The sequence below is a fragment of the Podarcis raffonei genome, chromosome 3 (assembly GCF_027172205.1).
Source record: "Podarcis raffonei isolate rPodRaf1 chromosome 3, rPodRaf1.pri, whole genome shotgun sequence".
In the NCBI taxonomy this organism is placed as follows: Eukaryota; Metazoa; Chordata; class Lepidosauria; order Squamata; family Lacertidae; genus Podarcis; species Podarcis raffonei.
In genome coordinates this window covers 36,023,904-36,050,242 of record NC_070604.1, presented here as the reverse complement: position 1 = coordinate 36,050,242, position 26,339 = coordinate 36,023,904, and the positions used below count along the sequence as shown (strand labels likewise).

Genomic DNA, 26,339 nt, shown 5'->3' with positions numbered 1-26,339 from the left:
CCTGCTCCCATGGCACATGCTTTGGTTATCACATTTGCGCAGAAGCCTATATGCATAAATTTCAATACATGTAGGCATAAACTATACAGTCTCTACTTTCAGTTTTGCAGGGTTTAGATGGTTCAGTGAAAAATCCTTAGATGTGTAGATCTGGTGTCCAATGTATGGGCAGTGGGAATGACCAGGAGGTGAGGCTAACAGGTATGATCACAATCCTTCCCTACATGTACATAACTACATAGACCTATTAAGTTCAGCCCTTCATTATTGCAAGAATAGGAAGCACAATCCTCTCAATAAAACCAGGAACTTTCATTTGAAATTTTGTTATGTTACTTAACCCATCTTATTACTTCTATGGTTGTTAATAATCGTCTACTGTTGTTCTATCTAAATGCAATTCATTTCTCTTTGTTTTAGAGATTACCTAATTCTCCTGTCTCTCTGATATCACTCTGCCTCCCAGTGATCTATTTATATAGAGAAAAATAATATTCTCTGTCAGTTTTCATTAATGCTGGAATGAGCAAATCAGGTTGTTTGAATCTAGTCTCCTTAAATTGTATTCTTCAGTCCCACTGTGGTTTGAAATCGAGTTCCTACAAAACAAACCCTTCCTTGGCTAGTTCAACTACTTTATCTCTGTATTTATAAAGGCATTAGATTTTGCTACATTATTATTATTAAAATAACCTATCGAATCCTGCTTGTAGTATAATTCCTTTTAAAAATAAACCCAGCAGATAGACTGACCTACACTAGCAAGTAAAGAGAACCAAAACAATATTGACTTTTATTTTATAAAACAGTATTGGGTTGAGGATATCTCAATATGTGGGAAATCAAAAGGAACAGACAGACAGCTATGACCATATTTCCAATAGGTCAAAGCTCACAGAGGTGAAATGTCACTATTAATGACATGAAGAAAGTTTTAGAAATGTTCTTTCATTATTGAAGCATTGCTTACAAAGGGAATGTTCTGTTTATGACATCTGGGTCCTAGTGTCCTACCATTCCTGGTAGGAGCTCAGATTGGCTTATATCAGGGGTGTCAAACTCAAATTCATCGGGGGCCGCATCAGCAGTTTGGTCACCCTCAAAGGGCCGGTTGTATCTGTAGGACTATGTGTCCACTCTTTATTATCATAAATTGTTGTCACTGCATTCAATTATTACTGTTTTTTGTAATAATGTAAGTAATAACTAGCTCTGAAAGCAGAAACAGTCAGAATAATGGCAAGTAGAAATTCAAATGTACAATGCGCTCAATATAAAAACAAGTGCATGTGCTCAATAAAAACAATGCGCTCAATATAAAAACAAGTGGAGGTTTCCTGAATGCATGTAAAGTGGAGGTTTCCTGTGTAGAAGGGCCGGCGCCGCTAGAGGCAGACGTTCTCTGGCTTGTAGGCTGCCTCTAGCGCTGAAGAGGCGGCTTTCTTGTGTCAAAAAAAAAAAAGCGAGAATAAAAGGTGAAGGCTGGCGGCCGGCGGCGGCTACACGGGCCACATGACGAGGTCTGGTGGGCCGGATTCGGCCTGCGGGCCTTGTGTTTGACACCCGTGGCTTATATGATTCTTTTCCCCTCGTCCCAATTTTATCATCACACGAAGCCTGGGAGGTGGGTTGGTGACTGGCGCAAGGATCATCCACTGAGGTTCATGGTTGAGTGGGAAATTTGAACCTGATTCTCCTCTACTAATTTGGTGTAACTAAGCTCACACCAGAGTGCTACATGCCCCCTATATATTAGTTTATCCTTCTCCTATATTGAAATGAACTGGAATATATAAAAAATAAAGAAATTGTCCAGTAGCACCTTAGAGACCAACTAAGTTTGTTCTTGGTTTAAGTATAAGCTTTCGTGTGCATGTACGCTTCTTCAGATACACTGAAACAGAAGTCACCAGACCCTTATATATAGTGGGAGGGTGGGGTAGGGTTTTTCTCAGCCTCCCACTATATATAAGGGTCTGGTGAATTCTGTTTCAGTGTATCTGAAGACGTGTGCATGTACATGAAAGCTTATAGCAATAACAAACTTAGTTGGTCTCTAAGGTGCTGCTGGACAATTTTTTAATTTTTTAAAATATATTTTGACTGCATCAGACCAACACAGCTACCTACCTGAATCTGAAATGAACTGGTCTTTCTACAATTACTTTGATATGATGCATTCTTTCCTTACTTGCTTCTCACAATACACTGCAATTTATTTATTTTAGAAAATTTCTTCTCTATATTCTAGCCCCCAAAATGACTTTTGGGAGTCTTGTAAATTGAAAACAAAGAAAACAAAATAAAAGCAAGTGTAACCTGCCAATTAAATGGTTAAAACAACAGCATGAGTTGGGCATAAAGCAACTGGGTCAGATTAAAAATACATTGCTCCAGCAGGAGGTTAACACAGATCAAAAACCAAATGGAAATAAAAGACTGCTGAAAAAGTCAAGAGAAAGGGAGCTGACTGAACCTCTTTGGGGAGAGCATTAGACAATCTGGATTCTGCTTTTGATCTACTTGATCCTGAACAGGGATACAACTGGCATACAAACCACAGCTGAGCAAAGACAATAATATAGAGATTATGTAGGTTATTCTTTGAGGAAATAGTTGATGAAAGGTCTTGTCCAACAGCTAATATCTGTCACCTACCAATGTTCCTTCCAAACATCACCTCCTTTGTTCATTCCCCATCTATCTAAGCATAGCCCAGCTGAACTGCCTTTATTCCATGAAACCTTTCATTTGGCACTATCGTTCTACCTAGGGCAAACAAATACCAAGTATGCGAGCAGCGCTGAAAATTTAATGATGATACGAGTGCTTTGAGGGGGGGGTTGTCAAATTCATTTTCTGTAATCTGTTGCATCATATATAAGTTGCTTAACGCTTACCCTAAAAATGTGTGATAGATTTCGTTTCAGGTGTGGTCAGCCTATGGTTCTCTGGGTGGAGTTGTTAAACTCCAACCCTTATCACCTCTTGCTAGCATGATGGAAGCCATAGTCTAGCAACATATGGAGGGCCACAGGTTCCCCATGCTTGTTTTATAGCTTTGCATTAAGGGCTTGTCTTCACATTAATGAGATTTCTCTATTCCTTCTCAGGGGTCGTGGGAGTGCAATTCCTCCTCCACCACCACCTGGACGAGGAGCTCAAGTCCCAAGAGGAACACCTGCGACGCGTGGAGTACTCCCAGTCCCCCCTGTAGCCAGGGGGGTCCCAGCCCCTCGAGCAAGAGGAGTTCCAGCAGTACCAGGTTATAGGCCACCCCCTCCGCCAGCACATGAACCCTATGAAGAATATGTAAGTACCTGTTTTCTTGATAACAGCAAATGAACAAAATGAAATACATTTTTTTTAACGTTGGCTATATTTGATGTCTTCACAATCACTGATTCGCAAGTTAATTGCACATCAGATACACAAACAAGCATGTGAAGTGTATCATTTGTACCATGGAGATGGATTTGGTGGTATGATTTCAGTACTGGTTTTTGCACAGTATGATCTTGACAATCATTGTGGCGTTGGGCCACCCCCAGGTGTATCCTTTCATTTTAAACAGGTATATTCTGTTGTGAACTGTTTTGTCCTATGCCAATGTCACATCCAGTGGTACAGACACCACGTGAGGTTTGTCTGTTCTGATCCCCTTGGGGTGATTCTTGGTATTATAGACTGCATTCTGCATTAAGCAAATTAACTATGGTGAATTGATATATGAAAGAATAGGATTTATCAGTGGCTGCTGTTAATTGTTCACCCAGCTGAACTATTCCATTTGTCTTTATTTTTCTGTGCTACCTTGTCAAATTTCAGCATAGATAACCCATGATGGGGAAAGCATATCCTTAAAAAAAAAATAAACAATTTTGTGGTGTCGTCTTAAATAATTTTTGCCAAAACCAGAATTAGAAAGGATGAGTTCTTTGCTATTGCTCGTCTAACATTATAAATACTCCTCAGTTTTCTCAGCACCCTCTCAAATAGAACAACCTTTCAAAGTTTTTTTTTAAAGAATTCACATTTTTGTTTTATGTTGTGGCAGTGTTTAGAGATAGACAATGAAATAGTTACGAAGCTTTTAAGTCAGCTCTGAACATCTTCAAGACTGAGAGGCAGCATATAAATTTTCAAAGGAAGGAAAAATGTGTACAGTGGTACCTCGGGTTATAAACTTAATTCATTCCGGAGGTCCGTTCTTAACCTGTGGCCCGCTTTCGCTAATGGGGCCTCCCGCTGCTACCACGCTGCCGGCGTACAATTTCCGTTCTCATCCTGGGGCAAAGTTCACAACCCAAGGTACTACTTCCGGGTTAGCAGAATTTGTAACCCAAAGTGTTTGTAACCCTAAGCATTTGTAACCCGAGGTACCACTGTATGAGACTTGCAGGCTTTTGAAAAGCAAATCATTGAGATTTTTTTCACCTTGGGCTTGATGTAGTAGCCTAATATGAGGGACAGTTGATTCTAATGGACAATAGGTAGCTCTGAGTATCTGGAATATGATGAATCAGATCCATCTAACAGAGTGGAACTCTTGAACCAGTTTTGCCTAGTCAGGCAGGCTTTTCATAAAGTTCCTTGGTAGAAGCAGTTTGTTTTCTTCTTTTAAACCAAAGGTACCAATGTGTTTTAAAGCCTGCCAACATAATAGCTGCTTATCCCTTATATTTTTATACAATCCAACCATAGCGAAACACTTTAAAGTTCAATTGATTTCCATTAGAGTTATAATTAAGCACATGCTTAGCTTTCCAACAGAAATCAATAGGACTTCGTGTGCTTAACTTAGGCTGGATGGTGCCCTTATTTTTGTAGAGCTCAGGATGCCCTGTTGATTTTAATGGGCCTTGCTCCCCAGTAATAAACTCATCAACAGTGTACTAATGCTGGGAGCAGGGCTGGTGAGGAAGGCCCCTGCCAGAGGCACAGGCGAGGGAGGGGCGCAAAATCAGCTTTAAAATATGTCCATAAAAATTAAATATTGGATTTTCTGTGAAAGAATTCATTACAAGGTGAAGTGCTTGAAGAATTGAATGTGTGGGGGTTGGGGTTGGAGGAGAGGCGGAAAGAAGAGCTAATTTGTCTGTGAGTAGCGGGCGCAATCTGGACAGTTCTGCCAGGGGTGCAAGATCCCCTAGCCAAGGATCTGGCTGGTAAGTTATCATGTGGAGAACGTAATTCCTCATTGCCTCTGTAAATTTAGATTTAACTTTGCACCCCAGTGAGTAATGCTAAACCAGTAGAAAAGACTTTGCTGAATGTCACCCAAATATCCTGGGTGCTGGGATAGTGAAACCTTTTAATAATCTAACAAGGCATTTTTCATTCTCATACCAGTCCAGGAGCCAAAATACATATTTCAGTAATCAAAATACAACATTGGTGTTTGGAAGTGGTTGTCCGAAATTGTATTCCTATTTAGAATGATCTATCCTAATGTCAATATGCTGCTGAGAAAGTACGAATTTTGGCAATGCAATCCTATATGTGTTGACTCTGAATTAGTTATCAATGTGCTCAGTGGGGTATTTCTGCTATATAAATGTGCTTAAGAATGCAGTCATGAGTGAGGCAACCGCGTGTTTTCTGCCCTCTTAACTGCTACAGAATTAAATGTCTGCTTAAGTATCAAAGATGTATTAACACATGTTTTGTCTATTAAAAGCTGCATGGTTGGTAGTCAGCTTCATGGGTCACAATATGTGCCTTAAGCATATTGGCAGCTTCTTAAAATGAAGTCCCCTCTAACTGAACTATTCATGAGGCCTGACTTATATCACTTGGGTTGTGGTTTTGAGAGCATATTTGTTGCCACAGTGCTTGATAGTTTCTCAGATGCATATGTTGCTGCTGCTTTGTGGGTAGAAGAGCCATGATCCAAATGGTGACATAAGCTGTACATTTACAGGAAAACTCCAGCATGCTCATATTTCCCCCAGGTAATTTTCGTTAAGAAATTCTACTCGCGATCTCAAGGTGCTAAAAGGGCTGTGTAATCCCCCCCCCCCATATTTTAATTGAATTTTAGTAACAAAAAGGCAGGTTCCAGAAAAAAATTAAAATAAGGTGGTTGTTTTTAAAAAAATCACAATTGCTAAGAAAGACGTATAGGATATAGCTATGCAATCTATTAAGTCCATAATAAAAAACAACCAAGAGGAAAAAGCTGTGTGGTCTATAATTACAAAGCATTCCATGGTCTAAATCAAAATAATCACAAAATTTTATTTCAAAAAATAAGATAGAAAATAACCTTGGTGGGGGCCATTTAGACCATCAGTGCTTCTGCCAATGTGGGCTGTTGACTGCCTCATTTATTGTTACTGGGGCGTTCCAACATCTGATGAAACAGATGACTATATGGGCTGGGAAATGCCAATAAGTCGCATTTATAACTAATGAGAAAGGTGAATAATGTATTTGGTGAATTGAAAATACCAATACATGTATTTGGTAAATTGAAAGAACATTATGCACGGATATTGGACGAAAAGTATTCAGAGTGAGGATAGCGGTGAGCCGCATCTTAATTGCATCTTTTTAAACCCACATTTTAATCAAGAGTGACTTGAGCACATGAACACGAACCACAGAGAACCACATTTAATTTGAGAGACCTTATTTATTAATGTGTGCTGTTAAGGTATGGGGGAACATAAATGAGCTCTTTGATGAGTTTCTTGTTCTATATTGCATCAGCACATCTGTTGGGTGGGTGGATGGGAATACATTCCTGGGTTTACTCAGCAGGATGGTTGATTTTCACTTTTCCTCACACTGAGGCAATTAGCATTGATGGAATACCCATCCATTGACTACATACTTTCTAAAATCACCGAGAAGTCCCCAAACCTCCCTGAGACAAAAATGAGCACTGTATTTTTGTGAAACATGTAAAAGGCATCTAGTTTATAGTCTAAATTGCTGCGTGACATATCTGTAGGGCATCGTAATTTTATGTGAATTTGTGCTTGTAATATAAACAGTTTAAAGTGTCAGCAGCATATATGTCACTTTACGTCTGTGAAAGGCTGTGGGAGTTATTTTCACTGGAAAAAAAGAATTATTGACTGTGGTTTGAGCCCCTGAAAATCAGGACTGGGGAACCTGTGAGCCTCTATTCCCATCAGTCCCAAGCAGCATGCCCAGGGGTTTCAGGTACGATGGAAGTTGTCCACCTGCAGTATCCAAAGAGCCACATGTTCCCAATCCCTGCAGTAAATTGACAAATCAAATGTCCAATGCTCTGGAACATTCTCGTTAACACTAATGATAGCTATTCTCATTTAAGATCTCATAATGATTTGTAATAGAACCAAAGTAAATAAGGGGTTGCCTGTTACTAGAAAAGGTCCCATCAGAATGGCAAAACGTTTAAAATGTGCATATTGGGGGTGGCAGGGGGTGGAGGCTTTGGCTGTATTCAGAAAACACTTTAATCCTTTTACCCAGTGTTTCCTTGCCTGATCATTTCCATGTTTTATGTGATCCTTCACATGACATAAATGCCAATTCTGGAAAACTAGAAGAGTCTAGCATTTCTGTGTTATTTGCTTCTGGGGGGGGGGGGATCCATTTGCAGCCCTGTTAACCCAGAAAAGGACAAGAGTTTTGCTTTGTAATGTCACACGATGAAATCTGGGGCGTTATCCTGCTATACCGTTCTTTCCTGGATTTTCAAATTCAGCACATGACAGTATATCCATCTGAAAGCCACAGATCTAGAATCCAACAGGTAATAATGCAGTGTAAAAGAAATGTTAGAATCCAGGATTATAATCAGGAAAACTAACCCAATAATCCTCACGTCCAAATGCACCCTCTGTCACTGATGCAGTAGAAGATAGCCTTAGCTCCTTGCTTGCTCCCAACAAGATTTGAATGAGTTATTTGAGCTCCTCCAGATGGCCTGTTTACTGAGAATTCATCCTGATATGCTTGCACGAAGTTTACCCGGTGGTTGGACTATGTCCAGTTTTACTGGGCATTTGTTTTGATTTGTTTATGGGGTGCTGATATAAACGCAGAGTATTTTTCCTGCATTCATCCTGACTGCCATGCAGTATGTTTACATATCTTCCTATTGTCAAGGGAGTAGCTAAAATGACTCCTCAGGTTCGTTCCATGTGGGGAATTCAATAAAAAAACAAAACCAAGGATTCCAGCAAGACAATATCCTTTATTAACTAGTAACTGCAGTAAACTAGTGAAGATCAAACCTATCCATTCTTAAGGAAATCAGCCCTGAGTGCTCACTGGAAGGACAGATCCTGAAGCTGAGACTCCAATATTTTGGCCACCTCATGAGAAGAAAAGACTCCCTGGAAAAGACCCTGATGTTGGGAAAGATTGAGGGCACAAGGAGAAGGGGACGGCAGAGGACGAGATGGTTGGATAGTGTTCTCGAAGCTACCAGCATGAGTTTGACCAAACTGCGGGAGGCAGTGGAAGACAGGAGTGCCTGGCGTGCTCTGGTCCATGGGGTCACGAAGAGTCAGACACGACTAAACGACTAAACAACAACAACAACATGTAAAAGAGTATAAAAGGCTATGTGAAACCTGTGATAGGTGCAGCACCCATCACTTATGGGAATGTCCTTTACCGCAGTAAAGTTAATAAAAAGGGTATAGCTTTTTCCACTACACACATCAGAAGCTTCCCCACCCCCACTATAACCTGTAGGTTACCCACCCTTAGGTATACAGGAATGTTCTGTGCTTCTTGATCCAGATGCACAAAGGCTGAAGCACACAACTGCCTCCTGGTGAAATAAAATCCTCCTGCATTCAAATGATATAATTGTAAATGGTCTTTCTCCCCTCCCCCTGTAAAACCTAAGGAGAGCCACAAATAGCTCTGAGTCTGTGTCCCATGACAACATCTAATGTACGAGTAGTATGGCAGATCATAATTTTAGACAGCTCTTTTAGATATATATATAAATATATATATAAAAGACAAAGCAAACTGGAATGCAAAATGAAGCATACTGTTTTTAATGCCATGTAGTTTCTTCTCTGTGCTGTTTTTCAAGCTGCAATACAAATGATTGAAAATGAAAGCTAATGTCACATTCAACTATTTAAGCTTCGTTGGCCGTTTACATTTTTCAGTGGGTTTTAGGCAAGTTGGAACAACTGCACTTATCCAGTGGATTCATGGACAATGACAAGCATTACAAGAGGAGACATTTTGTCACATTTTAGTCTTTCTGCACAGAACCGTTGTGTTTATGAATATGTTACAGTGGCTTCACAGCAGTAGGGAATACTTTTCTTTAACGTTGAAATTGGTCCTATAACATATACTACAAGTGGTGTGTTAAAGGGAGAAAAGGACACTTTATAAGATAAAAGTATCCAGAACTGTTTCTTATGGGTGATTTTGGCACCATTTTGGAGAAGCGAGAAAACAACTCATCTATTTGAAAAAGAAGGATCACCACTCATGGGTTGTAAACTTCCTACATTTGCCTCTGTTGTACACATTATCTTTGTTTCCCAACACTCCAGGAACATTTTCCTGCACACTGGTTTTTTTTCAGTTCCCCCATTGCTAGCAACTAAAATTGGTTTCTGTGTTGGTAAACAACAGATTACAAGACAAACACCTGCAGAAACATTTCCCTCAAAGCTTAATTAGGGTACAGGGAAACTCACAAAGGTCACCCAGTACTGCTAATCACACAGAGTAGCAAATATTGCACCATCTTCACACTGGTGCATTTTCTCAGCTTGACTAAGACCTTGTCAGCATTTCTGCTTGCCCCACACTCCAGACAGAAAAACATTTCTGCCCTTAAGACAGACATTCAGGCCTATTTTCATCGTGAACTGGTGCCTCTTGACCAAAGTTTTCTTCCATTCCACAGCTTCTGAGGTGATTATCTTCACTGGGCATGCAAATATGCCAACAAAATTGAGCTCATTTGCACCCCAGATAGAGCACATTCCAGTTGTGAGTTTACCATGAATGACTGCAGCCAAGCTAACTCTATATGAGTCTCACAGAGCTTTCCTGTAAAATTTGCTAGTGATAACTGTGTGAGATCACTTCCTTTGTCTGCCTTGGCAGGAAGCTGTAACACTGCATAGGGCCTTCCTTCCTAGGCATCTCTCTCTTTCTTTATCATGCTTCCAAGCTGACCACATGTGCATGCCTGAGCTCTGCAGCTTAGACACCATTTTGAACTTAGATTTTATACCTTTGTAACTTAGGTAAAGGTAAAGGGACTCCTGACCATTAGGTCCAGTCGTGGCCAACTCTGGGGTTGCGGCGCTCATCTCACTTTATTGGCCGAGGGAGTTGGCGTACAGCTTCTGGGTCATGTGGACAGCATGACTAAGTCGCTTCTGGCGAGCCAGAGCAGCGCACGGAAGCGCCATTTACCTTTCTGCTGGAGCGGTAGCTATATATCTACTTGCACTTTGATGTGCTTTTGAACTGCTAGGTTGGCAGGAGCAGGGACCGAGCAACAGGAGCTCACCCTGTCGTGGGGATTTGAACCGCTGACCTTTTCATCTGCAAATCCTAGGCTCTGTGGTTTAACCCACAGCGCCACCCGAATCTCATTGTAACTTAGATAGTAGTCATAAACCCGCCTACATTTTGCTACTATAACTGCTGCTTCAAGCCTAGATTATGCATGTAAATACTACTTTTACTTCTTTACCAAACAATGTCTGTGTATTGTTATATTTAAGGGGGAGAAAAGGGGTAATACCAGAGAAAATCCAGTTGTCCTTAATGCATCCTGGTTCATTGTTTCCAGAAGGTTAGATCAACCTTATCTTAGCTTCCAAGTTTAAAGCTGCAAAGGATGGTACTCTGCTGGGCTCACCCATATGAGCAAGGAAGGATAATAAGTAAACAATAGAACCTTTCCTAGTGCCTAAATGCATTCCTACACAGATAATGAGGGAGGAAATAGGCAAGTAGTCGGTTGTGCCCAAGGCACTATGAAATATGAGTAGGTGAGTGAAGGCACTTGGGATGTGTGAGCTGGGGCTGAGATGATTCGAGATGCAGATAAAATAGTGGCAAAAGTGCATTCACTTGAGAAAGAGATTAGTGGACAATACAACTGCGGAAATGGTGGCACTTACAGTATTTGGAAAGCCCATGTCTAAGGCAGAGGTACAATTTTCATCAATACTGTACTATTTTGTGATCAAATCTCTTTTCGGGAGGTGTGTGATTGATACGGATAAATCCATCCTCGGTTTCTTCATATGAATGGCTTCCTATATAGAATAGTGCCTATGCAATTTCTGGCTGTGGCAGCAACTGCAAAACTAAGGTAAGATCAGAGGTGGGGCCAGGGGTAAGCAATCTGTGTCAGGAGTGACACCTCACAAAACAGGAATGTGAAAGTTCATAGAGTGGGGGGCGGGGGCTCATATGCCATCCAGTGCTATCCCCTGGTTAGGTCATCTCTAGCTGAGATATAAATTCACTGAGAAAGAACACCTGATATGTGTCATTTACTGGCAGCTATTTGCATAAGCATGGTGAATATTAAAAACAAGCTTTCTGCACAGGACTACTTCCAAGTGGGTCATCAGAACTTGACCTATGACCAGCCTTGCACAAGACTTTGGATGCTGTTGAGCTTCCCCATGTGGTGGATTATTATAGGCTGACTCTCCTTTCCACTGGGTTTTGGAAGTTAGTGCTAGCTCTCTAAGCTAAGAGTTAGATGCTTAATCATTCCATGATTGAACATATTCTATTGATTTAAGTGGGAGGAAGATCCAATATAATTAGATATTTCTAGGTGAGCATATTTAATTGCGTTGAAAAGTACTGAAAGCAAGTGTATATACCTAACAATTTATTTGTCAAACATAATATGCCTATCTCTGTAGTTTGAAAATGTATTTTTATTCATAATTCTTTCGATATTGCACTGATTGCCACTACGCACAGTGAATAAAGTGTTGAAAAACACACATAGAACAAAGACGATGGGAACAACCTGACATTACAGACAGTGGAACTTGCCAGACTGAATAGCATATTGATTTAAAGTGATGGATTGTTTTTTATGCCTAAGGCACTTAGATAAAAGGCTAAATGATGTTTCACTAATATTTGCTGTGTCTTGAAAATTCAGATTGCAATTTTTTACTCTAATGACAATAAACAGTAGATTGATTATATATTATTATGAAGACTATATTAGGGGTTTTAGCAGAATATTATGAATAATAATATAACATAGAGAATGAAAGAGGGAGGTAGAATTTGTGCTCTGCTCCTCTCAATGCCTTTTAAAACAACCACCACAACAAAAGCACCACTCTTTGCTTTGGCAAATTTCTTTAAAATAATTGTGCCAAATTGACAGCAGTTTTTTTAGGAATCACAAAAGGGAGTTTGCACTTGAAAATTAAAAGATGGTTTTCTATTTAGTGGAGTTGACAGCCTCAAGCATTCTGAAAGAATAATGACTTAATCCACAGGAGGGTGTTGTGTGCAAGGTCAATTGAAATGTCATACCATGTATGTGCTTGCATAGATGCCATCAACTGTGGTGAGGATTTTGCTGGGCATTGGCATCGTGGCTTGACCTTTATTCATTTCGAAGAAGATGCAAAAAGGAAATCATGGCCATGTCAATCCAGTTATGGATCATGGCCATGTCAATCCAGTTATGGATCCAGTCAGGAGGTTGAATCCTGAAAAGACAGAAGTACTGTTTTTGGGGGACAGGAGGCGGGCAGGTGTGGAGGATTCCCTGGTCCTGAATGGGGTAATTGTGCCCCTGAAGGACCAGGTGTGCAGCCTGGGAGTCATTTTGGACTCACAGCTGTCCATGGAGGCACAGGTCAAATCTGTGTCCAGGGCAGCTGTTTACCAGCTCCATCTGGTACGTAGGCTGAGACCCTATCTGCCTGCGGACTGTCTCGCCAGAGTGGTGCATGCTCTGGTTATCTCCCGCTTGGACTACTGCAATGCACTCTACATGGGGCTACCTTTGAAGGTGACTCGGAAACTACAACTAATCCAGAATGCGGCAGCTAGACTGGTGACTGGGGGCGGCCTCCGAGACCATATAACACCGGTCTTGAAAGACCTACATTGGCTCCCAGTACGTTTCCGAGCACAATTCAAAGTGTTGGTGCTGACCTTTAAAGCCCTAAACGGCCTCGGTCCAGTATACCTGAAGGAGCGTCTCCACCCCCATCATTCTGCCCGGACACTGAGGTCCAGCGCTGAGGGCCTTCTGGCGGTTCCCTCATTGCGAGAAGCAAAGCTACAGGGAACCAGGCAGAGGGCCTTCTCGGTAGTGGCGCCCGCCCTGTGGAACACCCTTCCAGCAGATGTCAAAGCGATAAACAACTACCTGACATTCAGAAGACATCTTAAGGCAGCCCTGTTCAGGGAAGTTTTTAACGTGTGATATTTTACTGTATTTTTGGTTTTTATGGAAGCCGCCCAGAGTGGCTGGGGAGGCCCAGCCAGATGGGCAGGGTATAAATAATAAATTGTTGTTGTTGTTGTTGTTGTTGTTGTTGTTGTTGTTGTTGTTGTTATTATTATTATTATTATTATTATTGGGACTTACCTGCCTAAAAGTAGGCTTCCGTGTGCATATGCCTAACTGCACAGACAAATATTTTGTTTTTGTTGTTGTTTATATTTATTAGTTACTTTAAAGAAAAAGAAGCTCAAAGTGACTTACAAAACGGAACATTGGAAATAAGTATTACAAACAAAATATAAACAACTTGAAATACACCAGATACATATATACAACTCCCCCAACCTTGCTAATAAAATAAGCAGAAAATTAGATCCAAAGACCTGGTTGAATAAGAATGTTTTTGCCTGGCACATGAAAACAGATTGTGGTGGTACTAGGCATTCCTTCCTGGGGAGAGCATTCCATAAATGGTGAGCCACCACTGAGAACCCCCTTCTTGTTTCACCATCCTCTACACCTCCCTTGGATGAAGAATGCAGGGCATGGATTGCTTCATGTGGGGAGAGGTCTTGAGATGCATAAGGTTATATATATCAAAACCAGCACTTTGAATTGTGCTCAGAAACTACTAAGTAACCCGTCCTGCAGTACCAGAATCAATGTTACATGCTCAGACTCTCCTGCCCTGGTAAGCAGCCTGGCTGCTGAAATCTGTACCAGAATATATCCAGCTGCTGAGGCTGCACATATGTATTCCTTTAAAAGAAACTGGAATCCCAGTAGTCAACTGTTTGGAAGGGGTAGATTAATTCCCTCCTGCTTTCCCCTTCCAGCAGTATTTCTGCTCACTACAATTCTAGTTTCCTTCTAGAGCTAAGTGTGTGTGCACCTAGCTGTTGCACAGTCTTGGATCAGAGCTGGTGATGAAGTATCCCAGGGATAGGGAATCTCAGGCCTTGGGGGTCAAATGCGGCCCTCTAGACCTCTTTCACTGACCCCCATAATTCTCTCTAGACCACATCCCTTCCCGTGCTACAGCCCTCACCAGCCCTGCATCCATTTTACCGGATGTCCTTGAACTCTGATAAATGCTCCTTAGTTGCCTAGATGGGAGAATAGAGTTGTGTTGAATGTGAAGAAACCAGCCTTCTGCTTTGCCCAGTTTTGTCTTTGGCCTTACCCATCACTAGCATGCGGTTCCCAGGAAATTGCTCATAAGGGAATGCGACCTGCAAGCTGAAAAATGTTCCCCATTCCTAGCTTGCCCCATGAAAGACAGCAGCAAGAACCAAACAAGAAACCATTCCTTTTTAGTTTCTTCCTCCGCTGCTTTGGCGTCACTTTCTCCTAATTCCACTTCTATACTGAAGAGTGGAACAGAAGTATTTGTACTACTAGTAGTAATATTCTTTGAAAATCTGAACAGGAGAGCTATATCGATTGTATATATTGATGCTACATCGATTGCACAGGAAGCCTCCGGATTTAGGAAGGAGAAAGTGTGAGACAGCAGCATTGGAGGAGAATGCCTCACCGACAAGAGGGAATTAAAGGAGGCCCAAAGGGGTTTCACAATCCACATTAAGCCAAGGTATGGATAGGCCCGTAGTCTCCTCCTTAGTATAATCCTAGTGGTACAGTTCAGCACCACCAGGGGTGCCAACTTGAATAAAATATTGAGGGGGCCCAGGTAAGTCCTGTCTCCCATAATTGGTCACATGACAGGGTGCACCCACACTATTTGAATGGTAATACCTATCAACTTGGGGGTGTCCTCAAATATTTTATGGGGGACGATGAAGGGAGTCCGATATGTACCACTTTGTACTTGTGGATCATTCAGTACAGGTTCCAAACAGCAATAGAAGAGCAACATTTCTGAGGCAGGAGACTATAGTGATGCCCATAGTTTCCACATTTGAAGCTGTTTAGCACGTAATGCACCACAAAGCGTACATTTTTATCATTTTGGTGTTTTTGTTAGGTCAGGCTCTTGGTCTGATACTGAGTCTCTAAGGATTGTTTGTAAAAGAGAAACAATGTAATTTTGCGAAGAGGGCGCCTCTCTTGACTGAAATATTCAATGATACGTTCCAACTTTAAAGGGTTGCTATTCATTGCCAGATGGAGTTGAAAAGAAGCGCTGACACAGCCTAAAGTGCAATGTTGCTATGTTTGATGCTAATACAACCGCAGCCTAATAAATATTCATATAGATATATAGTAATCTAAGTGAAGGGTAACAGCCAGGGGAATATTTGGCCTTCGCTTGGCCCTTAAATATTCATATTGCCTATCCCTTTTAGCAGAGATGCTTTTTATAAATCCTAAAATACTGCACAATAGCAAGAGCCCCTCCCCCAACCCAAGGCTTCTTTTCTGCAGCCCAACTAAGTTCTTCATTAAAGCTAACTATTAAAAAGCCATTAATTGCATAAGCTTCCTAAGCACACTTCCTATCTCAATAAGGACCCACAAACTGCAAACATTACATTCTCCTCCTTCCAGTCCCAAGTCAGCTGACACCAGCTGCCTGGCAGAGAAGTTTCTGGTTGAGTTGCCATGTCTTGATATTGCATCCCTGTAATTTTGTTTAAAAGTATTTTGATTTTTACTTGCAGGCTGCCTTAAAGGACTTTGTAACATTAAAAGCATGATGACGAGGATACTGTTGTTTTATTATTAATTAATTAATTAAGATGGACCCAATTCAGAGGCTATCCAGTTAAAACACAATAGATAAACCCAGGAAGGTTTTGCCGGCTAAGGAGCTGAAGGAGGGGTCTTTATGGCTACTTTGCCTGTGAAAAGAGCAGTCTGCCTATAGGATTGTACTTACACTGCCAAAATCACCCCATGTGGAGCCCATAGAAAGATTTCCTGCTGGAAGTAGGGGCTGAAATGAGGTATGGGAGTTTGTCAGAGGTAGTCAAGAACCCATAAGATTCTTAGGCCTCTTGTTCTGTTGAAAAGCACCCAAAACTACATTTAGAGCTGGCTTAGTAATTTTCCTACAACTATGTTTGTGACCACAGAATAAAATCTGTTGCTGTCGCTCCCTACTGCTGAAGTCAGTTGGAGGGATTTTTAAAAATGGAAGAAAAAAAGTGGAAAATCTGCCCCTTCCATTTTTTTACCCTAGCAGGGCTTAAGCAATGTCAGCTGGTCCACCATTGGATCTTCCTGTCTGCAATATAGAATTGCTCTGTAAGGCACCATCTGCCTTATACATTTAAAACAGTATCATACTAAAGTCATGGACTCCCCCAGGATTCCTGGGAACTGTCGCTTCTTAGGACTCCTGAGCATTTTGAGGAGACCCCTATTACCCTCACAGAGTTACAGTTTCCAGAGTTTAAAGTGGTATTATACTACTTTAAATGTGCAGGCCAGGTGGGACCTGAATCAGTTTCAATTGATCATGCTAATATAGCAAACTCATTCTCTATCTGTAGATCCTTACGAAGCCAAAAGGGCACAACTCATTCAACAAGAGGGAGACAAATTTTCAGCAAGCTCTGGGGAAAGAACTACCTTAATGGGGACTGAGCATGCCCAGTGAGCATGGAATATTGATTGGCTGTTGTGGGGTGAGAGTTGAGAAAAACTAAAGAGGGAAGGGAAAACAGAAGGGTGTGACTGGCTGACTGGAACTCTTGACATATCCCAGTTGTCTAATAGAATGACTACCTCTGTGCTCTTAACCCTAGCATAACCTTCCAGAATTCTGTTAGTACAGTGGTACCTCAGGTTACATACGCTTCAGGTTACATACGCTTCAGGTTACAGACCCACCAGCCAAAACAGGTTCCTCATGCCAAAACAGGTTCCTCATGCCTGGCCTACAAGGAGAGGAAACAAGTACAAACAAGATGAATTTTAACAGGGAGAAATGTAAAGTATTGCACTTGGGCAAAAAAAATGAGAGGCACAAATACAAGATGGGTGACACCTGGCTTGAGAGCAGTACATGTGAAAAGGATCTAGGAGTCTTGGTTGACCACAAACTAGACATGAGCCAACAGTGTGACGCGGCAGCTAAAAAAGCCAATGCAATTCTGGGCTGCATCAATAGGAGTATAGCATCTAGATCAAGGGAAGTAATAGTGCCACTGTATTCTGCTCTGGTCAGACCTCACCTGGAGTACTGTGTCCAGTTCTGTGCACCACAGTTCAAGAAGGACACTGACAAACTGGAACGTGTCCAGAGGAGGGCAACCAAAATGGTCAAAGGCCTGGAAACGATGTCTTATGAGGAACGGCTAAGGGAGCTGGGCATGTTTAGCCTGGAGAAGAGGAGGTTAAGGGGTGATATGATAGCCATGTTCAAATATATAAAAGGATGTCACATAGAGGAGTGAGAAAGGTTGTTTTCTGCTGCTCCAGAGAAGCGGACACGGAGCAATGGATCCAAACTACAAGAAAGAAGATTCCACCTAAACATTAGGAAGAACTTCCTGACAGTAAGAGCTGTTCGACAGTGGAATTTGCTGCCAAGGAGTGTGGTGGAGTCTCCTTCTTTGGAGGTCTTTAAGCAGAGGCTTGACAACCATATGTCAGGAGTGCTCTGATGGTGTTTCCTGCTTGGCAGGGGGTTGGACTCGATGGCCCTTGTGGTCTCTTCCAACTCTATGATTCTATGATTCTATGATTCTATGAAAATGTCCCCAGCAGGTCCTACGTACATGGAGGCTGAAGCCAGATTTCTCAGCTACAGGCAACAGACCTTGGAAACCTTTGAGTCTTCAGGGAGTGCCCCTGAGATAATTTGTGAGTTAGGATGATAGCAACTGGGTAATGGAATTGGTTAAACAAGCACTGATGACTACAACATAGTTTGCTACTCAATGTGCAAAGTATTTATTTTATACTGAAAACAAGTTTTCAGTAAATATGTTTAGTTCAACGTTAAAATAAATATCCTGGTCTGACTTCTCTCATACCTATACAGTGGTACCTCGGGTTACATACGCTTCAGGTTACAGACTCCGCTAACCCAGAAATAGTACCTTGGGTTAAGAACTTTGCTTCAGGATGAGAACAGAAATCGTGCTCTGGCGGTGCTGCAGCAGCAGGAGGCCCCATTAGCTAAAGTGGTGCTTCAGGTTAAGAACAGTTTCAGGTTAAGTACGGACCTCCGAAACGAATTAAGTACTTAACCTGAGGTACCACTGTATGGAGCTTTGAGAAGTGTTGCCGTGTCCCATTTCACGGCACTTCCCAGTTCTCTGCCACCAGCATGAGAACTGATTTATGGCAAGAGCTTGTGAGATCTTGCCAGATATCTGCACCGATGCCTGCACCACTTCTCTGCCAGCATTGGAGGCAGTGGAGCACCCATGGGTGTGCTTCTCTGGGGGGCTTCTGTCACCTGAGGCAGCTGCTTCACCCCATTTCACGGGTTCTGGCTTTGAGATCTGCATCCATAACATGTGCCGATTTCAGTTATATCTGGAAATGTAAACCAGGCGTCATTTCAACCAGAAATAGGCTGTGAACTAGCCGAACCATATTTACCATTCAGTTTTTAGCTCTGTGTGAATCGCCAGGGAATGATTTGTTTTTATTTGAAGAAAACATTCCTTTTTCTCTCCTGCAAGGAGGACTTTCTGGGCCAAAAGCATAACTCTGTAATTTAAAGCAGCCAAGTTGGTCTTGTGGAAAGAGAAACCTAGAGATGACAACCTTCTGCTGGACCAACCAGTCATCTGTAATATAGCAAGAAAGCTTTTCAAACTACACATTATTCACCAGGTGTACAGTGAAAAGAATAAATTAAAAAAAAGGTGCTGTTAATATCCTAGGCTGATTGGGAGGAAATGGTATCAGCAATCCAGCAAAAGGGACCTTCTGTACATAGAGTGCTAGACGGTGTGTGTGTGTGTGTGTGTGTGTGTGTGTGTGTGTGTGTGTGTAAGAGAGAGATAAATACAGTGATCTTCCTATGCACCCATAGAACTGCCCATGTGAGGGGTGGTATCTCAATGCCTTTCATGAGTGACTGGTAGGAGTGAGTGAGCACCCACTTGTTCAGCTCAAATATCCACTGGGATGCTCATCTGGACTGTTTGATATGGTTTGTTTGACTTGGGAAGGACCTCAGCTCAGTGGTAGAGCCAGTTTGTGTAGCGTGGGGAGGGGGCTATGGGGGCTACTGGCCCAGACGCAGCATTCTGAGGGGGTGCAATCAGGTGCCCCCATTCAGGCATTGGCTTCTGTGGCAATCCCTGCCCTGCCTTGGCAAAGCTGGCAGAGCAACTCAGACCCATGGTGAGTGGGCTTGGACGGAGGGAGATGGGCAAGGGGTGACCCCAGCATGGCCTGGCCCAGAGCTCCTCTCTGCAGATGTTGGGGAAATTTTCCTGCCAAGAGTTGCATTGGTAGGCAGGCAGTGCAGCGCGGACCCACTCAGCTCTTGTGGGTGTCAGTTTGCATTTTTTAGTGCAGAAAGTATTGATGTGTGGAGATCTTTCTTATTCTACTTAATTTGAGAGGGTTCTGAAAGCTTCTCTGTGTGAAAGAAACCAACAGAAGGTTCATGTTGTTTGGGTTATTCCTTCAGAGAAACTGAGTACAGCTGGCTTAAACTGGTTCTGTTATCTCTTTCTGTCAGGGTCATGCTGACTATAATAGTGAGGCCAAAAGGAGCCTGGGTTTCACTTTCTCTTTCTTTCTATCTTTCTTCCTTCTGGTGTGGTGTTCTGTACATAGTATGCTTGGTGTCAAGGTTCAGTCTTATTATAAGTTATTGTAAGTTTAAGTTAAGTCTGCTGCAACTGGATTTCTTATGGACAGTGCCAATCCTGAATGTTACCATTATGCTCATTTGCCTTCAGTAGCATTAAAGCTCTGCTGGATGAAATACAATAGCCTCTGGTCTGTTTTTGGGAAATCCTGCAAAGTGTTTAAGTTTTTACTCTGCTAACTATACACTGGAATCTGCTCTGGATCAATATTGAGTAGAATTCCATGACAGGAGTGGGGCACGTAATGGCAGTGGGAGAGCATCTGCTGTGCATGCAGAAGGTCCCAGGTTTGATCCCCAGCATCTCTGGGTAGGGGGTCTGAAACCCTGGTGAGGCACTGCCAGTCATAGAGAGTACTGTGCTAGATGGACCAGTCCTCTTGCCTCCTTCCCAAAACCAGACAAGCACTTACTGGTCTTTGGGGAAGTGGTGGGAGGTCTCTGGGATCTTGTCAGAGCCTCACGCCTCCTTCCCCAAACCCAGCTTAAGCCTGTGCCACCAGGGCTAGGGGGAGGGCATCAAATGTTGGCCTCACACAGGGCTGGCATATTACCAAGGCAATTAGCCTGTGAGGTGGCAATTCAGGTGCCACCACCCAGCCACTCTTTGAAAGCATGGGGTATTTAGATTGTTCTGTCATCCAACTCCGATCAGTTCTGATGGTTTGAAAGAGATTATTTTAATTTTAAAACCCACATGCCTTCTTAATTGCAAGGTGAGCACGTGGTAGAGCTCGGTGCTAAATTGGGCATAGCAGCAGGTGGATAATAATAAAAAAATGTGATTTTTCAAACAGCAGCGTTCCGTTTCGGCTGACAGGGGCCCTATGTAAGGTGATGTCTTGCTAAATGATTAATGAGCTCTCTTCCTAATGGTGATGTGGGTTTGTGAAATATTAACAGCCTCTTCCAAACCTACCTGCCTTAGTGTCTAATATTATTCAATAATACAAAATAGTAATATAATTATATTTCAGGAATGAATAATTGGATCAAGTCAGAATGCAGGAAATTTGGGCAAAGTGTTATGACAGCTCATCGAGTCAAATATATTCTGTAGGAATCTTTTCACATGGTGCGTTATTGGCTTAAAAAAAGAAAAGAAAAGTCACCATAACCCATAGTGTTGTTGTCACCTGTCCATCTCAAGAGACAATGAAATGCACATCTAGGGGTGAAGTCAAACCACTGCATTAGCAGCACGGAAGTGACCTCTCCGGGGCGCAAGCCAGGGCAATGCATATGGAGATCCTACGCTTATTTCTCAGTCAAAGGAAAGCAGAGCAATACATTTGGCACCAGCTTGGCTGCAGAAGTTGCTGGAAGGAGGCATACAAGGTGCCATCCAACTGTCTTAGGGACTCCCCCCCCTCAATTTGTGTAATGTTTACTTAGCTTCCCAAAGATGTCCCACAAGGCAGCAGGTACAGATTTTTCCTCGGGGCTTACTCCCGAAGCCTTTCTCATGAATGAGTATGGCTGTAAGGCAACCGAAGTTTAGGAGAAGAGTTTTCCTTCTCCTAAATGGTCTACCTTGCCAGGTTGACAAGCTCCATCTGCCCCTCAATCAAATAGCCTGTGTTCATTGTTATAGAGATGAACACAGGGAATTAAAAGGTCTTTTTCCAGTTTCAAATCCAGTTTCAGCTCCTTTGGCTGCGTTTCTGACACTTAATTGGCTGGGGACTGATGGGAGTTGTAGTCCAAAACATCTGGAAGGCACCACTTTGGGAGCGGTCGCATTAGCATTGTAGCATCCCTCTCTAGGTAATGTTCTGTACCTAATCTCAGATAAATTGTTTCATGTGGTTCTGAAGTGTGCTCATTCTTAATAGATCCCCTTTTCTTATGTTTGATAAGAAGTGCAAGCGTAGTTCAGCTCTTTAAATTGCAATACCAATGATGTGGGGACTGACCTTATTCGAAAGTGTAGTGCCTTAGATTTGACCTGGTCCACTTTGAGCAATCACTATGAGATTGAAAACTGGGATGAGGACCCAGAGGCATTATGCCAGAGTATATTGGCACATTGCTCGTATTTAACACAGGTCATTCTTAAGGACTGAAAAACCGACATTATCTACATACCGTCAACTTTTGTGGCTGTTTTCCTTTTAAATTAGATGAGCTTTTATTCCCCTGTGCATTTAGTAACAGGAGACATTCTTTGACATAATGTATCCTTGTTACAAATTTTCTATCCAAAGGGGCAGTAAGTACTGCCTTGTATAGCAAAAATTAGAAATTGAGTAGGTGTCGTTTTTTTAAAAACGGGAGTATCTTTGGCAGTTAGAAGGTGTTAAATGAGAGAGATAAAATGGGTAAGATGCTACAGAAAACCAGTATAATCAACGAGTACCATATGTATCACTTTGCTGTTCTCGTTGCCTTTTGCATGAACCAGGGTGCAAAAGCAGAGAGGGATACAGGGAAGTACATTGCATTTGGAGGCTGCTGCTGAATAGCAACCAAAGAGATCATGTGCTGGACTAACACCCAGGGGGTTGCATTGCTGGGTATCAGCAGAGGGGATCTACTGCCAGCTGCCCCTTCCTTCTGTCGCTGCCTGTTTACCTGCCTTCACTGAGCAAGTGAGTGGTGACAGAACAAGGAGAAGAAACAACGTTCCATTTGCCTGCCTGCCCTTGCCTACTGAGCACAGAGGAACAGGGCAAGTGAATGGGAAGTTGCAGCAATGATCAGGAGGAGGTGGAGCTACTCCAGGAGGAGATGATTAAGGACACTCCAGAAGCCAGAGCCAATCCTGGAACTGTGCATTTATTGGCTGCACCCAAGCAGGTGGTGAGGTCTGATTCATGCTGTTCATGTACTGCCACAATCCCCTGGGTAGAGGATGCTAGCAGCCAGTGCAGACAGATGACATCATCACCTTGTGCTCTTCTCAGCACCTTGGAATCTTCACAAATGAACCTTCAAGAACAAAAACCCAGCCAGAATCGCCCCACATACACCCAAACACACATACATAATGGGCAAGGCATTGCAGTTTAACCATTCAGACACATCACTGTATACTCATTAATCTGCTTCTTGCAGAACTGTTATTGATTTAAAAGCGCAGAAGTTGTTTTGCTATTAGAGTACATATTTAATGATACAAATTTTTCTCCTCTCATTAGATTATATTGACTTTGTATGAGAATGACAAATTATGCTATTATTATACTACGGTGGACTGTAACTTGTAAGCGTTGAGTGTCTTCTAACATCCTGTGCATTTTAGGATACCTGCTTAATTGAGTCACATTGATGTATAATGTCTTTATAAATTCTTTATTCAATAAGAAAAAAACCTCTGAAGAATACATTAACAAAGCATTTCTTAGCAATAGGATACAGCTTCAGTAATGAAAGAATACATCAGGGTGATGAAATAGGCAGAGGAAACAAAGGAAATAGAAAAAAACTCACTTTTCTCAAGCTGTCGGTGAGGAATGAGACCTGTTTTAATTTGGAGGTTTTTGTTTTTTTAAAAAAAGCCGGTGTGGTAGGAAAGGTAGAATAAATGAAGCATACTATAGTTCAGAATTCAGACTGATTATTTTCTGTGACATCACACCAAGCTAAATTATTCTGTGCAGTGCAGTCCTATATATGGGTAACCATGCATAAGGTTGTAAATCCCCACTATGTTCAATGGGGCGTACTCCCAGGGACATAATCTAGGACTGCAACCTAACCTGGTAGTTGACAACTTGGGCTGCCCATGCTTAGGACTTAACTTACTCTCACTTCTGATTGGTTAATGCCATTGCTGACATGTTTAGCTGCCAAAGGTAAGGTGGAGCAATGCAAACTGAGACAGTGGCCCCAAATGCCCAACAGTGTCACCAAGGATTCTGGACAGGACTGCATGCATTCGATGAATCCTGAAGGAGCACAACAGAAGTAAAGAATGCAATATTGGATATGGAATAGAGAGTCCTGAGAAACTACCATTTATAATTCTAGCCCATATGGACACAGAGTGTGTGGGCAATGCCTGCACAAATGTCAAGAGCCAAGAGACGCGGCTGAATTAAAATAAGATTCCCAGTGATGGTGGGTGAGGTGTCAGTGCCCTAAATAGCTTCTTGACTAGCAGAACCAGAATAATTCGTGCAAAATCATGGAGAATGAATAAATTATGCAGAGCAGATAAATTATGTAAATATGTTATATCTGCATAATTTATGCAGGTTGTAACTTTTTGACATAGAATTGGGATCTCTTGGGTGAAGAATTTTAATATTTATTTATTAGAGTCAAGTACACATCACCCCAATTCTGAGGGTTGGTGTCAGTTTGCACTGAAAAAGGGACCCAGGCAAGTGTGCTGCTTTCAGAAAAGAGACCTCTTTGCCAAACTGAGAATGTAACACAGAACTCTCCATAACATTAGATGGGATTTTGGTGTACACGTAGCATGCATTGGAAGCCAGCTGTATTAACTAGATGATCTACACTTGGTGTGTTTCTAAGATTAGCAGATTAAAGCTGCAATTCTGAATATGCTTATCCCCAGGTCATCCCCTGCAACAGATCACAAAGATTCTGGATTGGAGAGCACATATTCAGGTCTATATTTAGCCACCCCTGACCTGGCCTCAAAAATATAGCAAAACAGAAAAGCACAAATCTAATGTGTAGGCATCCTGATTTATATACAATTCTACATGGCTTTCCTTAACATTTCTGAAAGTTAAAATTGACAGAACAAAACCAAAGCCGCCAGAGTCAGTTGATCCACAGGATTGCTTGTCCTTCATGGCCCTTGAGGAAATAGAAGTGTGTATAATGCATGAAAATGTGTTGTTACATTTCAGTAAACAGCTTGTAGGGGTTAAGTAAACAAGAACTTGAAGGGGTTAAATATGCAGGAACTCTATTACACGAAGGTGGGAAGGTGAGTGTTGGTGGGATCACATTATACATAATATTTCAGGCAAGAAGTTTATTGAATCCAACATGAATTTAGAGATTGTTCGAAACAGGCCTAGTAAATAGGAGTTGCTGTTTTGATTTACTACTCCAGCAACATGCCTTGCATGAATTTCATAAAATGATATTATGTCAATTCTGGAAGCTATAAAGTTAACCTATATAGATAACAGCCTCAGCCTCAAAATTATAATAGCACCATGATGTGGCAATGATTTCTTTGCTTGACTATGAAATGGCAAAGAGATTTAAAATGTCATGCTTTGGGGTGTATGACAAATAATGTTATTAATCTTCTATAACAGGGAAGCAAGTTATTTATCCTAAGAGTCACATATCAAATTCTTCATATGTCCAAGAGTCACAAGCCGAAGCCCTGCATTACTGATTGATTGCATTCCCACCCACCCTCCAATTTCTTGCGGCTTCTTCCTTCCTCACCGACACCACAATCCATTTTTGTCTCTGTCTCCATCACTTCCCCACACCCCAGAATTTCCCTCCCCACTGAACCCACTTCTGCTCTTTCTATTTTGCTTCGCTTTGTTGTTCCAATAAGACCACAAAATCAGTGGTTAGCTTAAGTCTAGTCTGCACATTAGTCCAAGGCTGTATTCAGACAGCATTCTGTTCTGGCTTCCTGACATTTTCATGGCTGTTAATTTTAATGTTTTATGGGGTCTTTCACATGATGTAAAAGCCACTTCTGGAAATCTACAAATCTACCAGAAATTTAGCACTCATTTCCATGTTAATTGTTTCCAGAACCCCCCCCCCCAAAAAAAATCTGGAATTCCATAATATTGCAGGAGTGTTGTATTGTAAGTTTCTCATTGGATTTCATAGATTATGCACCCACCACTCACACAATGCAACTTTGGCTAGTATTTTGACATCGTGCACGATGGATCATGGGAAAACAGAAGCACACATGAGTGGAAAGGGGGGAGGGAATGGCAACATGTCTAATGGTGTTTATTGTTGTGACACCATTCCTACTGGTGTGAATGAAATTTAGTATGTCATGGATGTATATCAATAATAATAACATTTTAAAAAACCCAGAGTCCCATAATGCCTCAGGAATTAAACCACAGAGCCTAGGGCTTGCCGATCAGAAGGTCTGCAGTTCAAATCCCTGCGACAGGGTGAGCGCCCGTTGCTCGGTCCCAGCTCCTGCCAACCTAGCAGTTCGAAAGCACGTCA

The 26,339-nt window shown here is 41.9% G+C and overlaps 1 protein-coding gene across 2 annotated transcripts in view; it reads left to right on the top strand.

The window, feature by feature from the left end:
- KHDRBS2 (KH RNA binding domain containing, signal transduction associated 2) overlaps positions 1-26,339 on the top strand; it is a 350,797-nt gene that overhangs the window by 227,196 nt on the left and 97,262 nt on the right. For both annotated transcript variants that reach the window (XM_053381150.1, XM_053381151.1), the window contains exon 6: positions 3,114-3,312. In XM_053381150.1, coding sequence (XP_053237125.1) covers positions 3,114-3,312 — 199 coding nt within the window. The remainder of the gene's footprint in view (positions 1-3,113; positions 3,313-26,339) is intronic.